The sequence below is a fragment of the Colossoma macropomum genome, unplaced genomic scaffold (assembly GCF_904425465.1).
Source record: "Colossoma macropomum unplaced genomic scaffold, Colossoma_macropomum, whole genome shotgun sequence".
NCBI classification, from domain to species: Eukaryota; Metazoa; Chordata; class Actinopteri; order Characiformes; family Serrasalmidae; genus Colossoma; species Colossoma macropomum.
Window position 1 is genome coordinate 25,306,363 of NW_023494802.1, and position 21,466 is coordinate 25,327,828.

At 39.8% G+C, this 21,466-nt stretch overlaps 1 protein-coding gene across 1 annotated transcript in view; it reads right to left on the reverse strand.

Annotated features, from left to right (window-relative positions):
- The window catches only part of plxna1a (plexin A1a), a 326,999-nt gene that overhangs the window by 86,850 nt on the left and 218,683 nt on the right, over positions 1–21,466 (reverse strand). Inside the window, 2 exon segments of the mRNA XM_036590727.1 lie at positions 4,575–4,718; positions 4,720–4,776. Of these exon segments, the coding sequence (XP_036446620.1) occupies positions 4,575–4,718; positions 4,720–4,776 (201 nt within the window).

Genomic DNA, 21,466 nt, shown 5'->3' on the forward strand with positions numbered 1-21,466 from the left:
TGGATGGGAAAGTGACAAAAGTTTGTGGCAAACTTCTCTATAAACTGTTAAATTTGAATGATTTTGTGTAAACACTTCAACGGTAATCCTTTGTCCAGCTGCCCTGTATATTCACGTAGAACTACCTCCTTAAACTGTTTGTGAGCGGAGCCAAACATTCGCGGAGAACAGAAACCTGTTTGGAAACGCTCTCCTGTGTTGGCCGAACGTTACCGCACTGGTGGCCTCGACGTTAAGACGATGTTGCAGTGTTGAAAAGTGTGAACGTTATCTGGAAAGTAAACAGGGTCGCTGTGAATAATAGTTGCTTCTCTGTTGCAACTCCATTAACGATTCCAGAGAACATGCATTTCGAAAAAGAAAATGTTACAGTTCGGCTCGTAACATGAAGTAGGACGGAATTGAACATTAGAATTAGCTAACTAGCACACCACACACTTATGTACTTCACACACTACACTAATGTGTGCACTTATAATGGTATATGCGTTGTTTTTACACACTATTTAGTGTGCTAGTATGCGGTTTGGGATGGGGCGTATCTTATTGAGATGAATCTTCTTCACCCAGTGAGCCGACAAGTTTCCTCTTCAGATGCTCCAACATGAAGGATGTGCTCTCATGCCAGCTAAGGTCAGCATTATAAATAGAACAACTGAAAACTTTTTTTCTAAGTTTAGCTCCCACACTTTTGAGGATTTTGTTCTTGAGGCTGCCATCGGGCTGTTGTTAAGTCTCCAATAAGCGGTAAGATCAAAACGTTTCTAGTGAGCGCAAGAAAGATGCGTAGTGACATCACCAACTAATCGACTACTAAATTAGTTGGCAACAAATTTGGTTGTCGATTTTAGTCAACTAAGTCGAGTAATGGTTGCACCCCTATTGTGTAATGTTAAAAAAAACACTTGGTGGTTGATTAGCAACAGGTCAGTAACATGATATGGGTATAAAAAAGCTTCCCAGAGAGGCTGAGTCTTCAAAAGTAAAGATGAGGAGGGGTTCACCACTCCACTGTGAAAGACTGCACTATCATATAGTGCAACAATTTAAGAATAACGTCTCTCAACATGAAATAGCAAAGAACTTTTGCTTTTCATCATCTTCTGTACATAATATCATTAAAAGATTCAGAGAAACTGAGAAGGGTCTGACTGCAGACATGCAATCTCAGCCTGACATGCACTGCCAGCCTGTTAATGACGTCAGTGGACGCTCTGCCATGACAGTGTTTTTGTCGGGTTTTATGAGGGAAAACAGCGAAAGACGTACTGTTGAGCAACAAGAATTACACTGAACATGTTTTAACATTGCCATACTTGTAATAAGGTAATTAAATATGTAAACTTTTAAAATAAAACCTACTACGACAATAAGACATGAATGAAAGCCATGCTGAAGACGATTAGAACTGGTTATCAAAAACAGTAACATTGTTTAAAATAGAACTTATTAAGGATTCTAGAAGGTTGTGACAACATACAGTCAACGTAGTCAACGTATTTTTGCTGTCTCGTCAACATTTTCACAACCTCCTAGAAAGCTGTCAGACAACGTTGTTATAACTTTCTGAGGAATTACATTTCAATATAGAAAGCACCAAGCAGACAGCGTTGTGGGCACCAAAACAGTACGTTGTCACAACGTAACTGTGTTTGCAGGGCCGTTAGGAATAAAACCTGATGGTTTTGCTTTCTAATGGGAATTGGCTTGATGGTTGCCCTTAGAGGCCATTAGGAAATGATTAAATGTATGTGGAATAAGTCCCCAAACACCTGATTAAACGATCAGAATCTTTTACACTGTGAAGTCAACCCATCAGGAAAACACACAACACCATTAGCAACTACTGAAAAACACCAGGAACCAACAGACACTTTTAATGGGTTCTATGACTTTTATAAGAGGGCGGTTCATTAAACGGAATTCTCCAGCTGTGTTATGGACGAAAAATGGATTAAGTGACGATATCGATAAGCAGATGCAGCTTCTGCCGTTGTGGAGTGAACGAATACCATTGCCATGAAGGGGTGTACCTGGTCTACAACAATGTTTAGGTGAGTATGACGTGTCAATTTGATGTCTACATGAACGCCTGGACCCATGGTTTCCCAGCAGAGCATCGCACTCTGTCCACTGGTGTGTCTTTTTCCCCAAGCACATCCAGGTGCCATCACAGCGCACACACACCCAGCCGTCCACAAGACTCATTGACACAATACCTTTCTGTTGCTTCAGGCTAGATGGTTATTTTGATATCAAAGTGAAACAGAAATAGCTTAGTTAGACTAGTTGATAAAAAAGTAATGGATGGAACAATTATATTCATTACATCTAGCCCTAAAATAATCCATTCTCTTTCTACAATGTCTGACAAGATGAATATTTGTGCTCTGATTTGTTGGTCCATATTAACTGAATCACCCACACCACAATAAACACACACAAACACCAAGAAAACAAGGAGAAACCCACACGAAAAAAGAGCCTTCTCTTTCCTCTGTGTCAAAAGGCTAATACTCTCAATGATGCTTTTCCAGGCTTTAGCCTGCGCACAACTCCAAATCTCCTGTTTACTCAATCGATGAACTCAGGACTACTCGCGTCCTCGTATCTCCCTGAATGAGCCCATGTTTTATTAACTATAAATAGTCCTTGGGGCTCCCGAGTGGCGCAACCGTCTAAGCGTTGGCCCTGCCATCAGGAGATTGCGAGTTTGATCCCTGGTGATGCTAGAGCCATCCGTAGCCGGGAGTCTGAGAGAGCACAATTGGCCTCGCTCTCTCTGGGTGGGTAGGATGGCCCCTCCTTCTCCCCCCAACACTCAGCGTGATGCTAGTCAATGCAGGCGTCTGTTAGCTGACATAACAGATCTGGCGGTTGGCGCTTTCCTCCGAGCGCGTTCGGCTGTCCAGTGACGTTGCGTGAGCGGCAGTTGGTTGGCTTCACAGGTGTCGGAGGAAGCCTGTGTTAGTCTTCACCCTTCTAGCGTTGATAGTATCGTGTGATTGGGGGAGTCCTAACTAGCGAGTGGAATTGGAGACGACCAAATTGGGGAGAAAATTGGGAAATTTTTTTTTGAGGAGAGCACTTATAAAAAAAAACAAACAAACAAAAAAAACTATTTATAGTTATAGTCTTAAGATAAAGAGAAGTACGATTAGATTGATCTATCTCAGGCAAACACAATCATCCATCTTCTTCTAATCACACTACTCCTGCCATCGGCTGCTACAGACCAGAGTGCCTATCTGGCAGCTGCTGCCATATGACTTCCTGGTTACTGTGGTTACTAATCTGTCCTTAATTCACCTACAATGATATCCAAAAAAAAATCCAATTCCTGGAAATAAGGCACTCTGTCCTTACTTCATCTGAAGTAATATCCTGTGGACATAATTCCTGTAGTAATGTTCCCTGTTCTAGCATCGACCCTTTCTTTTCAGTTCACCATAAGTCACAGTAATAATCACTCATTCAGAGAAAAGCAGTGCAAAGGCAGAGGCTTGGAAAGATAATTTATATCTGACTTGTGGATTATGCCATCATAGGTGAAGAGTCTATAAAAGAAAAATGACAAGGTCTTCAACGTCGAAGTGCTAGAGAGGTTCTGGGACAAATCCAGGCCAACAGCATGAACAAACTTTTAACTATTCGATCATAACTGTCGGAAATGCTAAAACAATAGCAGTCCTGCCACTGAGCCAAGCTCTGTCATTCTAAAATGTGGCAATATTTCTGTTAATAGAATGCTCATGCAGGACTCTGCAGGACTCATGCTAAAAATCATGGAAGCTAAGCAAGTTGTAATTGCTTGCATCTAATGGCATAATTGCTGCATGAATATTAACAGGCATGTTAATATCTCATTATCATTGCCAGTTCTCATTAGGAGTGACAACTGCTCTCTGTCTGGCCAGAAGCACAAACTAAACCTAGCTGACAGACCAAACCGGCTAAACATCTCTGGAACTACTAGCAGAAGCTAGTAAATACAAGAAAGAATGACAGGCGGACCACTAATGTTCATCATTACAACTGAGAAACTGTTGATCAGGACTGTTTGGGTTCGGTTTGCAAAGGCTTTGGATTATGAAACTCTGAGGGAGATGAGACTTAGTTCTGCTGGCTGACAAAGTACTATGTCCATAAATGTAGTGGAACCTAGCCTTCAGTCTAATGTGAATGAAAAGAGATGTTGTTACTAAGCAGCTGGATGTTTTTTACTCTGAGGGATTATCAAAATCACTCAGACTGTAGCTTCCTGGTTTTTGAAAGCTACAAGAATACAAAATACACATTTATGATAGTGAGTTGTCTAAGAAAGATCAATTTTTCAACACTCTGTCAAAAGTTCATGCATTATTTGTCAAATGTCAATGTTGTAGCTGTGACACAAGGTACATTCCATAGGGTTTTTGGTAAAATCATATAAACAGACTAATCATGACACTATAGCAAATAAGTGCCTTAAAATGTATTAAGCGCCTCCTGAATTGCCTTCACTGGCCTGTAGACTGAGTAGTGTCTGCTCATAGGTCACAGCCACATTTCAAAAGATGGAAATCAGGCCTTACCAGGGTCTTCTGGCACTGTATGCTGGTGCTGTTGAAGCGCAGTGCGGTGACACTGTACTCTTTGCCCTGGATGTGGAAGATACACTCGTAGTTTCTTTGACCTGACTGTGGCTGTGGAAGGTTCTGGGCTAGCAGTGTGACAGGGTTTCATTACGCCCACTGGGATGTAGATTTGTGTGGAAGGCAGGATCTGAGGGCATTCCTGAAGGAAACAACGAAACATATGAGATGATACTTTGCCATCTTCCGGGAAGACTTTGCAAAATTTAAGGACAGCATGGAAGGACAAAAACCTCTACATGTAATTATACAAAGATATGCATTTTTTATTAAGCATAAGGTTCCGGGTGGATGGTTCCAGGTTCAACAACAGTGACACACAACTTGAAAGGATGTACAGCATTTGTAAGTCACTGTGACTGCTCAAAGCCTGCAGTCGCCCAGTGATGTTGCCACATAAAGTGTGAATAAAGCAGAAAACATAGGGGTGGGAGGGCTTCCACCACTATTGGGCCACCACTACCGTTGTCATGCCAACAGATTGAGGAATCAGAGCATAGAAATAGAATTAATTCTTTTTTGTTGAGAGCAACGTGACTTTTAGAAAGAGTTCATTGCAATATCTACACTACATGTCACCATGATGACACTGAACAATGCATGTACATTTTTTGTATATAATTCCTCCACAACACATCAAGTTCCAAACTACCCTCCCATAACACTGACTACATCATGGCACTATGTACTCATTCAACGCAAACAGACTGACACATCACTAAAAATCTATCTTTAAAAAATCTGTAAAAAACAGAAAATGTACTCACAAAAATTTTTTTGTAAAATTAACAGGCAATTCAGTCACTCATTTAACAGAAAATGGGAAATTGTTAAATTACATACATATGTACATATTCTGTGTATATACAGGGCTATTTGTTTTATTCATAAATCACAAACGTGTCCTTCAACTCAAAAAAGAAAAAAAAAATTATATGCTCCACTAAAACCCAACAAATATATTGTTTGGCTGGTACCTGTCATCATTGACAAGTCGCAGATTTAGCAATATCCACAAAGACATTATTGATAATAATAAACCAATAATCAGTGACTTTTTTTGGGCTATGGCATCAGCATGATTCAAACATGTGATATCCTGACAAAAGAGCAAAACTTTACAAATTTGCCAACTAAGAGCCCAGTCAGCAAGTGCTAAAGTCACCATCTGTTTACTTTTCCAACCAGAAAACAAGCTGTACTGGTAAATTTGAATACAAAACACCATCATGGTGAACAAAACAAAAACATGTTAAATGCATCCAGCCCTACACTTTAGCATGGAGATAGCAAACGGAACATTTTCTGTGTTACAACGCATTACAACAAATTTTAGTTTCCTTTTTTTGATCTTATTCTCTTTTGTTTTATTTATCTTATTTTATATTTTAGTAAGGCTTTAATTATTGTTCTGTATTTATTGTTTTGTATGTTGTTTTTATTATTTATGTTTCATTTTTTATATCATCTTTGCATTGAGTCATTTTTATTATTACATTTATTTTTATTATTTAATATGGTCTTACACATTATCAATCCCTTTCTCCTGTATCAACTCGACAACATTGTAAATGACGGTCACCCTCAATGTTCGCCGAGGTTAAATAAAGGTTGACTGATTGATTGATTGAAAACTGTTCTTATAAAATAAGAAGTAATTAAGACTAAAACCTCACAGAATTCTGGGTAACCCTGTCCTCAGTGATACATTAAAAACAGAGTATCTGAAGTAAAATCTCATCATTACAAATGAACGATACAACTGATTCATTACAATTAAATGTTTCTTTATTTTCTCATTCCAGCATTTGCCCCTAAATATCTCTTAAATATTGAAATACTCTTCTCCTTTAACTGGAAATATTCAATGTTTATCAGGGAGGCTAACTAGCCACTGTTATTCCTAGTTTATGGGCAAAGCATTAACATTTCTGGGAAATTGTAGCACATGCTGACTGATTAAGGAAGTTAACACCACTGTAAAAAGTCACAGGAAGAGATATGGCTTATGCTAGCTTGTTCGCTAACTTAACAGCTACCTGAGTTATGCTAACTCCAGGTATTGTTTAATGCTGTAGCCACATATCCAAGTTAATACTACACCTAACATTTTCATACAGTTATATACATAATAACAACATATTTTATCACCATGGTTAAAAAGTAGCTAGGTGCTCTCTCTCATGATGAAAGAGCAGTTTTCTCCTCTAATCTTATTTGACTGGTGCACTCTCTGCTGTAGCTTTAAGGAGTGCAGTAACAGGTAAACTACCCAGCAAGCAACGCATGCTTGGAAATACAGAAAAGTGACAGTGAAATGCAAAAGGAAAAAATCTTATTCAATTTTACATAAGAATAACCTGTTAAGAAATGTTTTTTTTTCAGTGCATAGCAGATAAATTTAATAACAATACATTTACAACCCTTTTAACTAGCTACTATTTTCTTACCGTCCCATCCCCATTTAACATCACTCTGGTTCTCACTAAAGGCAAAGTGTGTGTTTAAGTCTTCAGGAGCGGCACGTCAGCGCCTTTGCTGTACTCAAAGCTCTTTAAACAAGTACGACGGGAATGAGGCATGCAACATACACAAAGGTGAGGATTTCAGTACTAATGAAAAGGTGTGATTTGTTCTGAGTCAATGAAGGCCTCCACAGTAGGCAAAAAGTGGCCTTATCAGTGTCTGTAGAGATTGACAGACAATCCTATTGTTTGGCTCATTAGAGTAAAAAGTTTAATGAGAAACATTTCTGCACAGTTTGCAACACCATTTTCTTTTGATATCTGCATTCTAAATTCACATACACTTTCAAAGTCTGCCCATGTTTCGGACGTGTTTAATTCTGACTTTTCTACTGGTCACACTCTGTGTGACTAAATAATAAAAAAATGAAAATCAGTTGGGGGTTCTTCATCATCATTAGTTCTGCCATCTTTCTCTGTTTCGCTGCTTTTTCTGGGTATCAGATTGTTTTGCACTGAACAGGCATTAAATCACATTTAACTTGTAAGTTTGAGCTTGATTTAGAAAACAATCAATGAAAGTACGCTTAATTTAGCAACATGCATTTTTCAAGTGCAAAGGACTAGCCACAGAGAAAAAAGAGGATAAAAAAAGGGATGATATCAAGTGTGCCAGACCTACTGATTAAAATTTAGAGATTATGTTCTTTTCCTGTTTCTATTTCATGTTTGTGCCATTTATCCTAGCTATACAAAGGTAATAAATAAACCATAGCCAAAGCCATAAACAACACAATGTCATTACACAACATTTAATGAACTGCTACAACCATCTAAGAATGACTGTCTCTAAAACAGGAATACAACAGGAGAGTCTGGACAATGAAATTTTATGTGTGTCGTGGTGCCCAACACACTATACTAGCAGGTAAACAGCTTTAATATGAACACAAGAATGCTTTATTTATATTCAATAAATCACATTAACAGCATTATTTCATGAATGTTCCTTTGGTTAAGCATACCATTAATAGCTCAACCAAAAGAACAGTCGTGAAGGATCATTCAAAGTTACTTGCTGTTCATGACGGGAATGACACACATAAGAGAGGAAAAATGAGCTAAAGAGAGCAAAGAAGAAAAGAGCAAGCTGAGAAACTTTCATTAACTGTCCTGACAGGTGTCAAAACAAAGTTGAAAGAGCAGATCAGATTGCACACCTGCCTAGCACAATGGAACAATTTTGTACCTGGGAGATTTGTTTATAGGGTCTCTCCTTTTTCCACCTTCTGCCTTTATTTGCTTTAAAACCACTGCAGCTCTAGTGAGGCTGCAACACAGGTTAGTGCACAGTGAACTGCCCCAACACAGCACGCCCAGTGTAGTGAGGAATGTTTTGTTCTTGTGTTTGTCAGCTAATAAACTCGGCACTACGCCTGAATCCAAAGCTTCGGTGAAGAATCATTACTCGCACAAAGTGGTCACAGACCGATACAGAGGGGTTACACTATGCCACATGCTAATGAGCGTGGCAGACAAGAGGCATCCATACAGTTGTCTGGCTGTTCTAAATGCATATTCAATTAATGCACTTTTACATCATAGCTTCTACAAGAGGTTCCGATCCAATTTCAAATTTAACATACTACCAAGCTGTGTTTTGAACAATATGCACGTTGAGTAGTTGCATATTTTATGTGGAATTTAATATTGCATTAGCAGCCCTGATTATTTATGGCATTATGGAGAATAAACACAGTGCAATAAGTTAAAGAAATGACTGATCCACAAGCTCAACTTCAAAAAGATGGTACAAGATTAAAATGTGGGAAGCTGAGGAGCCAATGCTGCATCTGGAATAAACACAGATCTCGTCCCGAAAATGCCACCATATGGTCAGCAGCACTAAGAAAGAAGACAAGGTTGATTTTTTGGCTTTCCTAAGTCTGATGCCTGGAAGCAGCAACTATGCTATTCGACTGTTTGTTTTGCTCAAATGCAGCCTCCAGCTATGCTTTTGGAAGCAAAAACATTTCTGCTCATTCTCTTTTTCTCTTTTTCTTACACTATGCTGTACTGCAGAAATTCTGCTCACAGTATGCTATGAAGAACAGTTCAGTCTGCAAACAGAGCAAAGGGACAACCACAAATTGTATTTTTTTGTGCCTGCAGTGCTTAATGCTTTGAGCAGAATAGATTAAGGTGTCTTATATTAATTAAGAGATTTTGAAGGTAATGTATTTGGCCCATGACTCACTGTGCACAACTATTCAAAAGTATACAAAGTACAGAGTACCTTGCATTAACATGTGCTTTGGTGATCGGATCACAACGTATGTATTGACAAGTTTTTTACATGGGAAAAGTACAATCGGATCTCATGAAAAGCTAAGTGTAAACACCCCCAGGATGCATTGTGAGCACTGTGATTACAATCGGATCACTCAAATCACATTCAGATGCGGTCAGAGACAGATATCGACGGCACAAATGTATCCACAAACGTAAACAGGATGCATTGTCGTTAGATGTATGCAATTACATCAGCAGAAATTAGTCTGCTGAGTGCTGAATAACAAGTGAGGGGATAAACAATGAAAAGGAAGATGGAAAATATGAAAGGGTGAAGCTGCAAACCAAGAGCCTTCATGCACTCCAGGCCAATGAATGTGTCCAAGCCAAGCTTGTCCACTCGTATTGTAATGGGGGGAGAGGTAAGCAAACGTAAAACAGAAACAACATATGTATTGACAAGCTTATAACGTGTGAAAATTACAATCGGCTCTCATCTGGTCACACTGCATTTTAGTGAAATGTGTAAATAGAATCCAGTCAAAGTACATCCAGATACAACCCATACATCGCATGTTAATAAATGTTATAAAAGGTGTAAACAGGTTCAGTGTCATATGAAATATATGAGGATCCCATGGGGTTAAGGGGGGTTTCATTCACAAACAAAGGTAACTTATCACCATAACCACACAACTGCATGCAATGCCAGTGTCACTGTGCTGCATCCATGCTCCAACCTGTTGGCCCACCTTGTCAGCGTCTCTCTGGTAAGTGAGAGATGTGACATCAGTTACAGATGACTGCCGAGCTTCAATGGATGGGCATGCTCCAGAGTGACAGCAGCAGGCCAACAGAGACAGGACATGTCCTGGATGAGGCCTTATTGATTATTGATACAGCCCACTGAAGCAGCCCATTCTGGGGAAGTAAGACCTGCCAGCACTCACCACATGTTTCAGGAGAGGAAAGCAAAGCCAAAATAAAGGCCTGATATAAGGATTTCTCCAGGGAGACACAGAGACTAATATTTTATCTCACCATTGCCAAGCTGTCAGGTTAAGGAGCAAATGCAACAACCAATTTCCAAAAAAGTTGGGACACTGTGCAAAATGTAAATAAAAACAAAATGCAATGATGTGCAAATCATTTGAACCCTATATTTCATTGAAAATAGTACAAAGACAACAAATCAAATGTTAAAACTGAGAAAGTTTATTGTTTTTTGAAAATTATATGCCCATTTTGAATTTGATACCAACAACACGTTCCAAAAAAGTTGGGATGGGGGCATGTGGTAAACTATGTTTCATCACCTCTTCTTTTAATAACTCTCTGTAAGTGTTTTGGAACTGAGGAGACCACCTGCTGTAGTTTTAAAAGTGAAATGTCTTCCCATTTTTGCTTGACATAGGATTTCAGCTGTTCAGGGTCACCTTTGTTGTATTTTTCATTTTATAATGTGCCAAATGTTTTCAGTGGGTGACAGATCTGGACTACAGGCAGGCCAGTTTAGCACCTGTACTCATTTAGTACATAGCAATACTGTTGTAATACATGCAGAATGTGGTTTGGCATTGTCTTACTGAAATAAGCAAGACCTTCCCTAAAAAAAGACTTCGTCTGGATGGCAGCATATGTTGCTAAAACATGTATATATCATTCAGCATTAATGGTGCCTTCACAGATGTGCCAGTCACCCATGCACAGATAACAAGCTGAGTGTTCTTTAGCCCAGAGGACGTGGTGTCCATGATTTCCAAAAAGAAATTCAAATGTTGATCTGTTGGACCACAGGACACTTTTCCACTTCACCTCAGTCCATTTTAAATGAGCTCCGGTCCAGAGAAGGCGGCAGCATTTCTGGATCCTGTTTATATATGCTTTCTTCTTTGCATTTAATAGTTTTAATTAGCATTTGTGGATGCAGCGCCGAACTGTTTTCATAGACAGTGGTTTTCAGAAGTGTTCCTGAGCCTATGCAGTAATTTCCACTACAGAATCATGTCTGTTTTTAATGCAGTGCCGCCTGATGGCCCAAAGATCTTGGCCAGCAAATACTAGTTTTTGGTAGGGGTGGGAATCTCCAGGCATCTCACGATTCGATTTGATTACGATTCAGAGGGCTGCAATGCGATTATAAAACGATTATCGATGCATTTAGATGCATCTTTTTTTGCTATACAGGATTTCTTTTTTCTCACTGTGTGAGGACTTGGTAGTTTTAAAGCAGAGTATTTGTAATGATCCATAATGAATTTACTTCCAATATCTTTTATTAATAAATCAAATGGAAGTGATGTGGCAAGTGAACTGGAAGGCTCTCATTCACTGCTCTTGTTTGGAGCACATGAAATGCAGGCTGCCACTCATCTGTGATAAAATGCGCAGTTACGGTGAAATAAGATCTTTAGTGATTTTATAACTTTGGTTTTGGTGTTGTTGTAGAGAGTGGGGGTCACTGTGTCAGTAAAATATCTTCGAGACGGGACGCTGTATCTTGGCTCCAAAGTGTGCAACATAGCGTGAAAGCCCTGGTTCTCAACGACTGAGTACGCACGCAAATCCTTGGCAATAAAAGTTGCAATGGAATTTGTAATCCGCTTCCAATTTGGGTGGAAGCGTTGACATCGCTTGCTCGATGGTCCTCTGGTTGGCAGCAAGTACAACCAGACGGAAAACGGGTGGAAACGTAATATGGTTTCTCTTGTTTGTCGTTTCCAAAATATTTTTGTTTAGTGTGACATAACTTGCATATAGTATGGCTCTTATCTAGGTCCCTTTTCCTGCCTAGCTAGTAGCTAACAAAAAGGCAAAGTGAAAGATTTAAGACAAACATTTGAAGACAAATGGACTTATAAGCATTTATAAGCACCGCAGTTGGTTTCCTGGTACATTAAATCTGCAACAATCTGTCAAACACTAAAAATTTGTGAAGCTGAAGTCAGCTTCTCTTTCGAATTTTCCCATTCCACCTTGTATATCTGCATGTATATCTGGCGGCTCAGGCAGAATTTAAGGTGGAACAGGAAAATTCGAACAAGAAGCTGGCGAATAAGAAGCTGACTTCAGCCTCATAAAACTGTCAAATGTTTTACATTTTACAAGAAACTATTCAACTTTTGAGGAAAAGTTGCCGGAGATGGGAGGAAAGCAGCTACAGCTAAAGCTTAAAGCAGAGCAAAGTAAGTCTGCGTTTTTGTTCATATTTTTAGCCTATACTAGGACATTAGCACATACTGAGTAGCACCTATTGGACATAAAATGTTATGGCTCCCAAGGTGGTTTGACTTTTGTTGAAAGGACAAAATGGCTCTTCTTAACATTTGGGTTGTCGACTCCTGACCTAACCTAGCTTTTAATGCAGAGGGTGCAGGTCGGATTTCTCATCCAGTTGTGTTTTTGTTATGTGCACATCACAGAGTGTCCAGGCGCTGCACTTCCACACTTCCAAGTTCTGCCTTTTTGTGTTCCATCAACATTACGTTATAAATTAAAAGGAAAAAAAATAAATTTTTAACATTTGTGAATCGATTCAGAATCGTCCACGTCCGCATCGTGATGCCTCTAAGAATCCCCCCACGCCTAGTTTTTGGCCTTGTCCCTTGCATACAGCAATTTTTCCAGATTATCTGAATCTTTTAATGTTATTATGTACCATAAATGATGTACCATAAATGATGTTCTTTGCTATTTTATGTTGAGAAATGTTTTTCTTAAACTGTTGCACTATTAAATAAGCAAGACTTTCCCTAAAAAAAGACTTCGTCTGGATGGCAGCATATGTTGCCAAAACATGTATATATCATTCAGCATTAATGGTGCCTTCACAGATGTGCCAGAATCCCCCCACACCTAGTTTTTGGCCTTGTGCCTTGAATACAGCGATTTTTCCAGATTATCTGAATCTTTTAATGTTATTATGTACCATAAATGATGTACCATAAATGATGTTCTTTGCTATTTTATGTTGAGAAATGTTTTTCTTAAATTGTTGCACTATTTGATCATGCAGTCTTTCACAGAGTGGTGAACCCCTCCACCATCTTTACTTCTGAAAGACTCATTTTATAACCAATCATGTTATTGACCTGTTGCCAATTAACCACTAGGTGTTCTTTTTTTAAGCATTAGTTGTTGCCCCTGTCCCAACTTTTTTGGAGTGTGTTGCTGGCATCAAAGTCAAAATGTGCATATATATATATATATTCAAAATACAATAGAATTTCTTAGATTCAACATTTGTTATGTTGTTTTTGAAGCATTTTCAATGAAATACAGGGTTTAAATGATTTGCACATCATTGCATTTTGTTTTTATTTACATTTTGCACAGCGTCCCAACTTTTTTGGAAATGGGGTGTACATAACGTCAGGTCCATAAATATTTGGATGTTGAAGTTACTGTTATTTTAGCTGTCTACCACAGCATACTGGAGTTGAGATAAAAAAAAAAGAAAATGAGCTCAAAGTGCAGACTTTTAGCTTTAGTGTGAGTATGCACATACAAACAAAGTGAATGGTTATAATTATTTCATAGAAAGCTCAAATTTTACAGGCTTAAAAGCCAGTGAAGTAAGCCATCATTAGGCTAAAAAATAATAACAAAAAATACATCAGAGAGATAGCAAACACAGTAGTGTGGCCAAATCAACGATGTAACCCAGTTTACTTCTAATGGGCTAACAGGCAACTCCAGATTGTGTAAAAGTTGACGCATTTACTAAATTATTCACTGTTGAAGTGAAACATACAAAGTAAAAAAAAGTTACCTGAATATCTGTTACAAGCGTCATTGTCCAAAGTCTGTGTGTAGAATCTAGAAGTGTAGTATTGAGCCCAATGAGAAAAAAGTCCACCATTGAAACTGTCATATAGTAGAGTATCACTCAGCGCGATGCTAGTCAGCGCAGGCGTCCGTTAGCTGACGTAACAGATCTGGCGGTTGGCGCTTTCCTCCGAGCGCGTTCGGCTGTCCAGTGACGTTGCGTGAGCGGCAGTTCGAAAAGAACCGGTGGTTGGCTTCACAGGTCTCGGAGGAAGCCTGTGTTAGCCTTCACCCTCCTAGCGTTGATAGTATCGTGTGATTGGCCAGTTTAAGAGGAGCCTGGTGAAACTGCAGATTGTTTGACTAAACTGCAATGGTGGCATTTTTAAAGGGCAATAATGTTACCATGTCTATTTAATATCGCAGTATACTGAATACTGGCAGATGTCTAGAAAAGGAGAAACAAAGAGACAAAGAAAGAAAGTGGAGGCAGAGGTGGAAAAAGAAAACAAGCAAGAACTAAAGATGTGAAAAGAGGGGAGAGAAAGACAGAGGGAGAGAGAAAGAGAGGGTTATGGGATAATGCATCTTAAAACGAGATAAGTTGGCCCTAGTTCAGAGTAGAGACAGAAATGATTACTGCTATACATACAGTATATGCTCTGCAGCAAAAAGCATGGTGTAATGTCAAGCAGCCATATTTCAGTTGTTGTCAAAATTCGGCTAGGAATCTCACGGAATTTCTAAACCATAAAACAAAAACCATGAGTTATAAAGCCATAATGCAAATAAAAACAAAACAAATCAACATTTTAACAAGTTTCTGTGTTTTGTGCATTATCCAACAATGTTAACAAAACAACGTTCAAAATGGCATTGAACCAAAAGTAAATTAAGTTACCTTGCTATATAAAGGTTAAGTGATTCATGAAAGTTTATGAAAAAAATGTAAGCATATAGCCTACACAGGCACTACGATTTTAGCTATGCTGCTGTTGATGTAGGCATCACACACCTTTGTTTATATGAGTAAATGCAAAGCAGTGCGCCACTCAACTATGCATGTCCCATAAGAATCTGGAGGAGTTCCTTGGTGATGCACCAGCTCATAACTTATTTAACAAGTCACAATAGTCTCGCTATTAAGAGCTCCTCATTAATAAGTCTCATATGCGGACAACAATGTTGCAGAAAACCCCAGTTTCAGCATCCTCAAAATGTACCCCATTCATTGTGCTTACTGTGAAGACAATTCATCCAAACCTTTGTAACTCCCAAGGTAAAGGAATCCAAGGAAAATGCACTAGTAATAGCAAATCGGAGAAAGACAAATTGGTCAAAGTGAGTCTTCAAAAATTGGTCAAAGTAAAAAAGCCTTAAACCTCTTGGAGCAATCAAAAAAAGAGCACAGCATACACCTCTTCTCATCACAAAGCACCTTGAGAAGACACAGAAAACAAGGACACACAGAGGCACAGATGCAAAACATACTCTTTTATTTAGCACTAATGGGGGCTCTGTCAGACACAGCTAGCCTAGAGGAATGTTGTTCTGGTCCTTGAGTACGCCTGCATACATTTTTCGTGTGCACTAACCCTGCTCTAACACACCCATTTTAAACTTACACAAAGCTCATTATAAATTGAGTGAGGTACACTATATTGCCAAAAGTATTCACTCACCCATCCAAATCATTGAATTCAGGTGTTCCAATCACTTTCATGGCCATAGGTGTACAAAACCAAGCACCTAGGCATGCAGACTGCTTCTACAAACATTTGTGAAAGAATAGGTCGCTCTCAGGAACTCAATGAATTCCAGCGTGGTCAACTGTCAGTGGTATTATAACAAAGTGGAAGCGACTGGGAACGACAGCAACTCAGCCACAAAGTGGTAGGCCACGTAAAATGACAGAGCGGGGTCAGCGTATACATTAGGAGTGCAGGAAAAAATCGATTCGTAGATGCATCGCGATGCGGACGTGAACGATTCTGAATTGATTCACAAATGTCAAAAATCGATTTTCTAAATATTTAATTTCTAACGTAATGTTGACGGAACGCAAAAGGCGGAACTTGGAAGTGGGAAAGTGCAGCGGCCGGACAGTCCGTGGCGGCACATAACGAAAACACAACTGGATGAGCAAGAAATCCGAATGGCTCCCTCTGCATTTAAAGCCAGGTTAGGTCAGGAGTCACAACACAAATGATAAGAAGAGCCATTTTGTCCTTTCAACAAAAATCAAACCACCTTGGGAGCCGCAACATTTAATGTCCAGTATGTCTCAGTATGTCCTAATGTCCTGGTATAGACTAAACGAAATAATCTAAATATAATACAATATAAACGAAAACGCAGACTTACTCTGCTCTGCTTTAAGCTTTAACTAGTTATAGCCGCTTTCCTCCCCTTTCCACCAGAAAACGTTTCCTTAAAAGTAGACCAGTTTCTTGTAAAATGTCTCTCATCGTTCAACAAAAATCAAACCACCTTGGGAGCCGCAACATTTAATGTCCAGTATGTCTCAGTATGTCCTAATGTCCTGGTATAGACTAAACAAAATAATATAAATATAATACAATATAAACGAAAACGCAGACTTACTCTGCTCTGCTTTAAGCTTTAACTAGTTATAGCCGCTTTCCTCCCCTTTCCACCAGAAAACGTTTCCTTAAAAGTTGACCAGTTTCTTGTAAAATGTCTCTCATCGTTCGACTGTTTTATATGGCTGAAGTCGCTTCTCATTCTCCAGCTTCTTGTTTGAATTTTCCCGTTCCACCTTAAATTCTGCCTGAGGCGCCGAATGTAAATGCGGCACCGTTTAAGGTGGACCGGGAAAATTCGAAAGAGAAGCGACTTCATCTTTGCGACTTTTAGTGTTTGACAGTCTCTCGTTGCAGATTTAACGTACCAGGAAATCAACTTCGCTGCTTATAAATGCGAATAAGTCCATTCATCTCCAAATGTTCGTCTTAAATCTGTGCCTTTTCGTTCGCTACTAGCCAGGCGAGACTTCGTTGCTAAGTGACCTGCAGTCTGCAGGCCAGTTCTCAGCCGTTGAGAACCGGGGCTTTCGCGCTATGTTGCACACGCCCCGTCTCAAAGATAATTTACTTACACAGAGATCCCACCACTCTCTACAAGGAGACCAAAACCGAAGTTATAAAATCACTAAAGAAAACGAGTAGAATAGCTGTAATGTGCTGCATGGACATCTATTACCACTGGATCTTGTGTCACCCTTACAGCGCATTTTATCGCAGATGAGTGGCAGCAGCGTCTCATGTGCTCTAAACAGCACTGAATGAGAGCCTTCAAGTTCACTTGCTGCATCACTTCCATTTGATTTATTAATAAAAGATATTGGAAGTAAATGCATTATGGATCATTACAAATACTTTGCTTTAAAACTACCAAGTCCTCAGACAGTAGGAAAATAGAAATCCTGTATAGCAAAAAAAGATGCATCAAGATTCATAGATAATTGTTTTATAATCGCATCGCAGCCCTCTGAATCGCAATCGAATCGAATCGTAAGGTGCCTAGAGATTCCCACTCCTAGTATACATAGTGCACAGAGGTCGCCAACTTTCTGCAGAGGCAATCGCTACAAACCTCCAAACTTCATGTGGCCTTCAGATTAGCTCAAGAACAGTGCGTAGAGAGCTTCATGGAATGGGTTTCCATGGCCGAGCAGCTGCATCCAAGGCTAATTCACCAAGAGCAACACAAAGCGTAGAATGCAGTGGTGTAAAGTGCCACCACCAGACTCTAGAGCAGTGGAGACGTGTTCTCTGGAGTGACGAATCACGCAATCCGATGGACGAGTCTGGGTTTGGCAGTTGCCAGGAGAACGGTACTTGTCTGACTGCATTGTGCCAAGTGTAAAGTTTGGTGGAAGGGGTATTATGGTGTGGGGTTGTTTTTCAGGAGTTGGGCTCGGCCCTTAGTTCCAGTGAAAGGAACTTTTAATGCTTCAGCAGACCAAGAAATTTTGGACAATTTCATGCTCCCAACTTTGTGGGGATGTTTGGGGATGGCCCCTTCCTGTTCCAACATGAAAGCGCACCAGTGCACAAAGTCCATAAAGACATGGGTGAGCGAGTTTGGTGTGGAAGAATTTGACTGTCCTGCACAGTCCTGACCTCAACCTGATAGAACACCTTTGGGATGAATTAGAGCGGAGACTGCGAGCCAGGCCTTCTCGTCCAACATCAGTGTCTGACCTCGCAAATGCGCTTCTGGAAGAATGGTCAAAAATTCCCATAAACACACTCCCAAACCTTGTGGAAAGCCTGCCCAGAAGAGTTGAAGCTGTTATAGCTGCAAAGGGTGGGCCTAAATCATATTAAACCCTATGGATTAAGAATGGGATGTCACTCAAGTTCATACGCGTGTGAAGGCAGACAAGCGAATACTTTTGGCAAAATAGTGTATTTACAACAGGGCAAATTATTTTTACATTTACAGTACTAGTATTTTCAAGGATTGGGAAAGGCAGGCCAAGTGAATCTATATTTTCCATTGATTAGCTAATGTTTCAAGTTCAACAGATCCTTAAGGTATGTTTAGCGCTGCCATCATAAAAAAAAATATAAATGTTAAAAAAATAATTCTAAGCTACAATATGTATGCTTATATATTAATGGATATTAAAATTCTTTGCAAAAAAGCCAGATAAACGTGCATAAGTTACATGGAGTTCTTCCCTTAGACCAGGGGTCAGCAACCCAAATGTTAAGAAGAGCCATTTTGTCCTTCAATAAGAAATCAAACCACAACATTTTATGTCCATATTACCACCTTGGCTGTAAATATATCTCTGTATGTGCTAAAAATATAATATAAACAAAAAGACAGACTTACTTTGCTCTGCTTTAAGCTTTAGCTCAGCTATAACCGCTTTTCTCATATCCTCAGCAGGAAACCTTTCCTTAAAAGTTGAATAGTTTCTTGAAAATATCTCTCAACATTCGACTTTTTACGAGGCTGAAGTTAGCTTCTCATTCGCAGCTTCTTTTTGGAATTTTCCCATTCCACCTTAAATGGTGCCTGAGATGCCGTAACTGCTGCACCATTTAAGGTGGAATGGGAAGATACGAACAAGAAACTGGCGAACAAGAGGCTGACCTCAGCTTCGCGACTTTTGACTTTTGCGTGTTTGACAGTTTCTCGTTGCAGATTAAATGCAAATAAGTCCATTCGTCTCCAAATTATCGATGTTCGCCTTTAATCTCTCTGCCGTTTTATTAGTTACTAGCTAGGTGAGATTGTTTTCTGCGTTGCTATGTGCCCAGCAGTCTGCGTGCCAGCCTCCAGGATTAAAGGCATTGTCTGTTGTTCTCTATCTGAGGCGATACGTCTGCGCATTCGCCATTTTGGAGTGGTCAAGATCCGCTTGTGAACACATTCACTTGTATTGAGAGATGATGAGTTCTCAGGATTAAATCGGCCACAACTTCCTTATTACTCAACCGATTTTCACCAAATTTGTGTTGTTATAATCCTCAGACATAGATTAATATAGGTTGCATGGACTGCTCTCTGTAGCTTCAATTTTTTCAATAACTGATCTTGCTAATTAGCAGTCCAGACCAGCAGAAAAGTATTCAGTCTGCACCTGATGTTAAAAACCGAGATTAGCGCGATCTCCGGTAGAAACATAATCTTACACACATCAGCAAATCCATCAAATGTGTAAATCACTTCTGATCTTTATACACAAAATAAAATAAACCCCCAAAACACAGTATGAAGGACAAAGCTAAAGTTGGCTTCCTAATCGCCAGCTTCTTCTTTGAGTTTTCCCGTTCCACCTTAAAGAGTAACTACACCCCACTATTTTCAGCCAGCTCAACCCCTGGCTCAATGTTGAAAAATCCTCAAAAATGGAAGGGGCATGCTGGGAGGGGCACTGCAGTGATGTTCAGGTTTAGAGGTGGGGCTGCAAGGGAAACCAGGTGGGCTGGGCTGCTGTGTTTTTAGAGCTAGCCTTGAGCCTTAACAGTATGAGTCACTGACTCAAGCCGCCAAAGAGTTAACGTAGTACCAAAAAATGATTAGCAGCAAGTGGCAGAGGTGCCCGAATGGTAGAACCTTACCTAAAACCGTGACAGCTAGCTTCTAATCTGTTCAGCGGGTCCATATTCGATATAACAAGAGTCCTGATTTCTTAGATGCAATGAATTACAAATAGATTGGATTTTGTTTAACACTGTCTAAGTTTGATTCAGTTTGACATGAAGGTCGCAGACTGCATCACCAGTCAGCCAGAGTTTGCTGCAATGGCCCTAAATCCTTACATTCTGCAAGCTGTTCATGGCACTTACCTGTGTTACATCCGATTCAGTTCCCACATGTTCCCCTTCAAAAGTCGAACTCTCAGGTGTGCACACTCACTGAACATAAATCAACAGCAAGCAATGCTGGAACTACAGAAAGCGGGAAAAGAGTTTGAGAAAATCTGTACGGACAAAAGGCTGACACAGTCGGTAGTAATGGCCACTTATCATTAACCTTTCCTGATCTGTTTCACTTTCCGTAGTTCCAGTGTTGCTTGCCGTTGATTTCTATTCAGTGAGTGCATGCGCCCAAGGCAACCCCGGCAGCTTTATGGAGACTTGCAAGAATCCTAACTTAATCGGTCCAACATATTTATTACAAACCAAGCTTAGATTAATTAGAGTTATTTACACTTGGTACAGACAGCTGGCATATCGCAGCCTTGTGAGGTGGTGCTAAGGGGTATTAAGCTCAGCACGTGAGTGTGGTTATCTCCTCACCAGGGTCTTATGCTTTCACGTTTATGAGTGCGGCATGGGTAGGGTGTCATCGGGGGTAGTAACGTTGTTTGGCTGATTTGCATACGGTGACATGTCATTTGCTCCTATAGCAGAGTTGAACCAGAGGGGCGCTGCAGAGGCGGAACTGACCATGATAAAAAAGATTTTTGTGCAGTTTGAAAAGATGTGTTCACATTTTAAGCAAGGCTGGTATATTTTATTATTACAGAGCAGTGCATTTCAGCTGTTAATGAAAAAAGGTCTTAGGGTGTAGTTACTCTTTAAATGGTGCACAAGTCACTTTCTGGTGCCTGAAGTTATACCATTTAAAGTGCAATGGGAAAAGGCCAAAAAGAAGCTGGTGGATGCACAATTTAAGGTGGAACGGGAAAATTTGAACAAGATGCTGGCTGATGCACCATTTAAGGTGGAACGGGAAAATTCGAACAAGAAGCTGGCAAATAAGAATCTGACTTCAGGCTCGTGTAAGATGCTAATGTTATTTTATTATGAATATCTACATGGA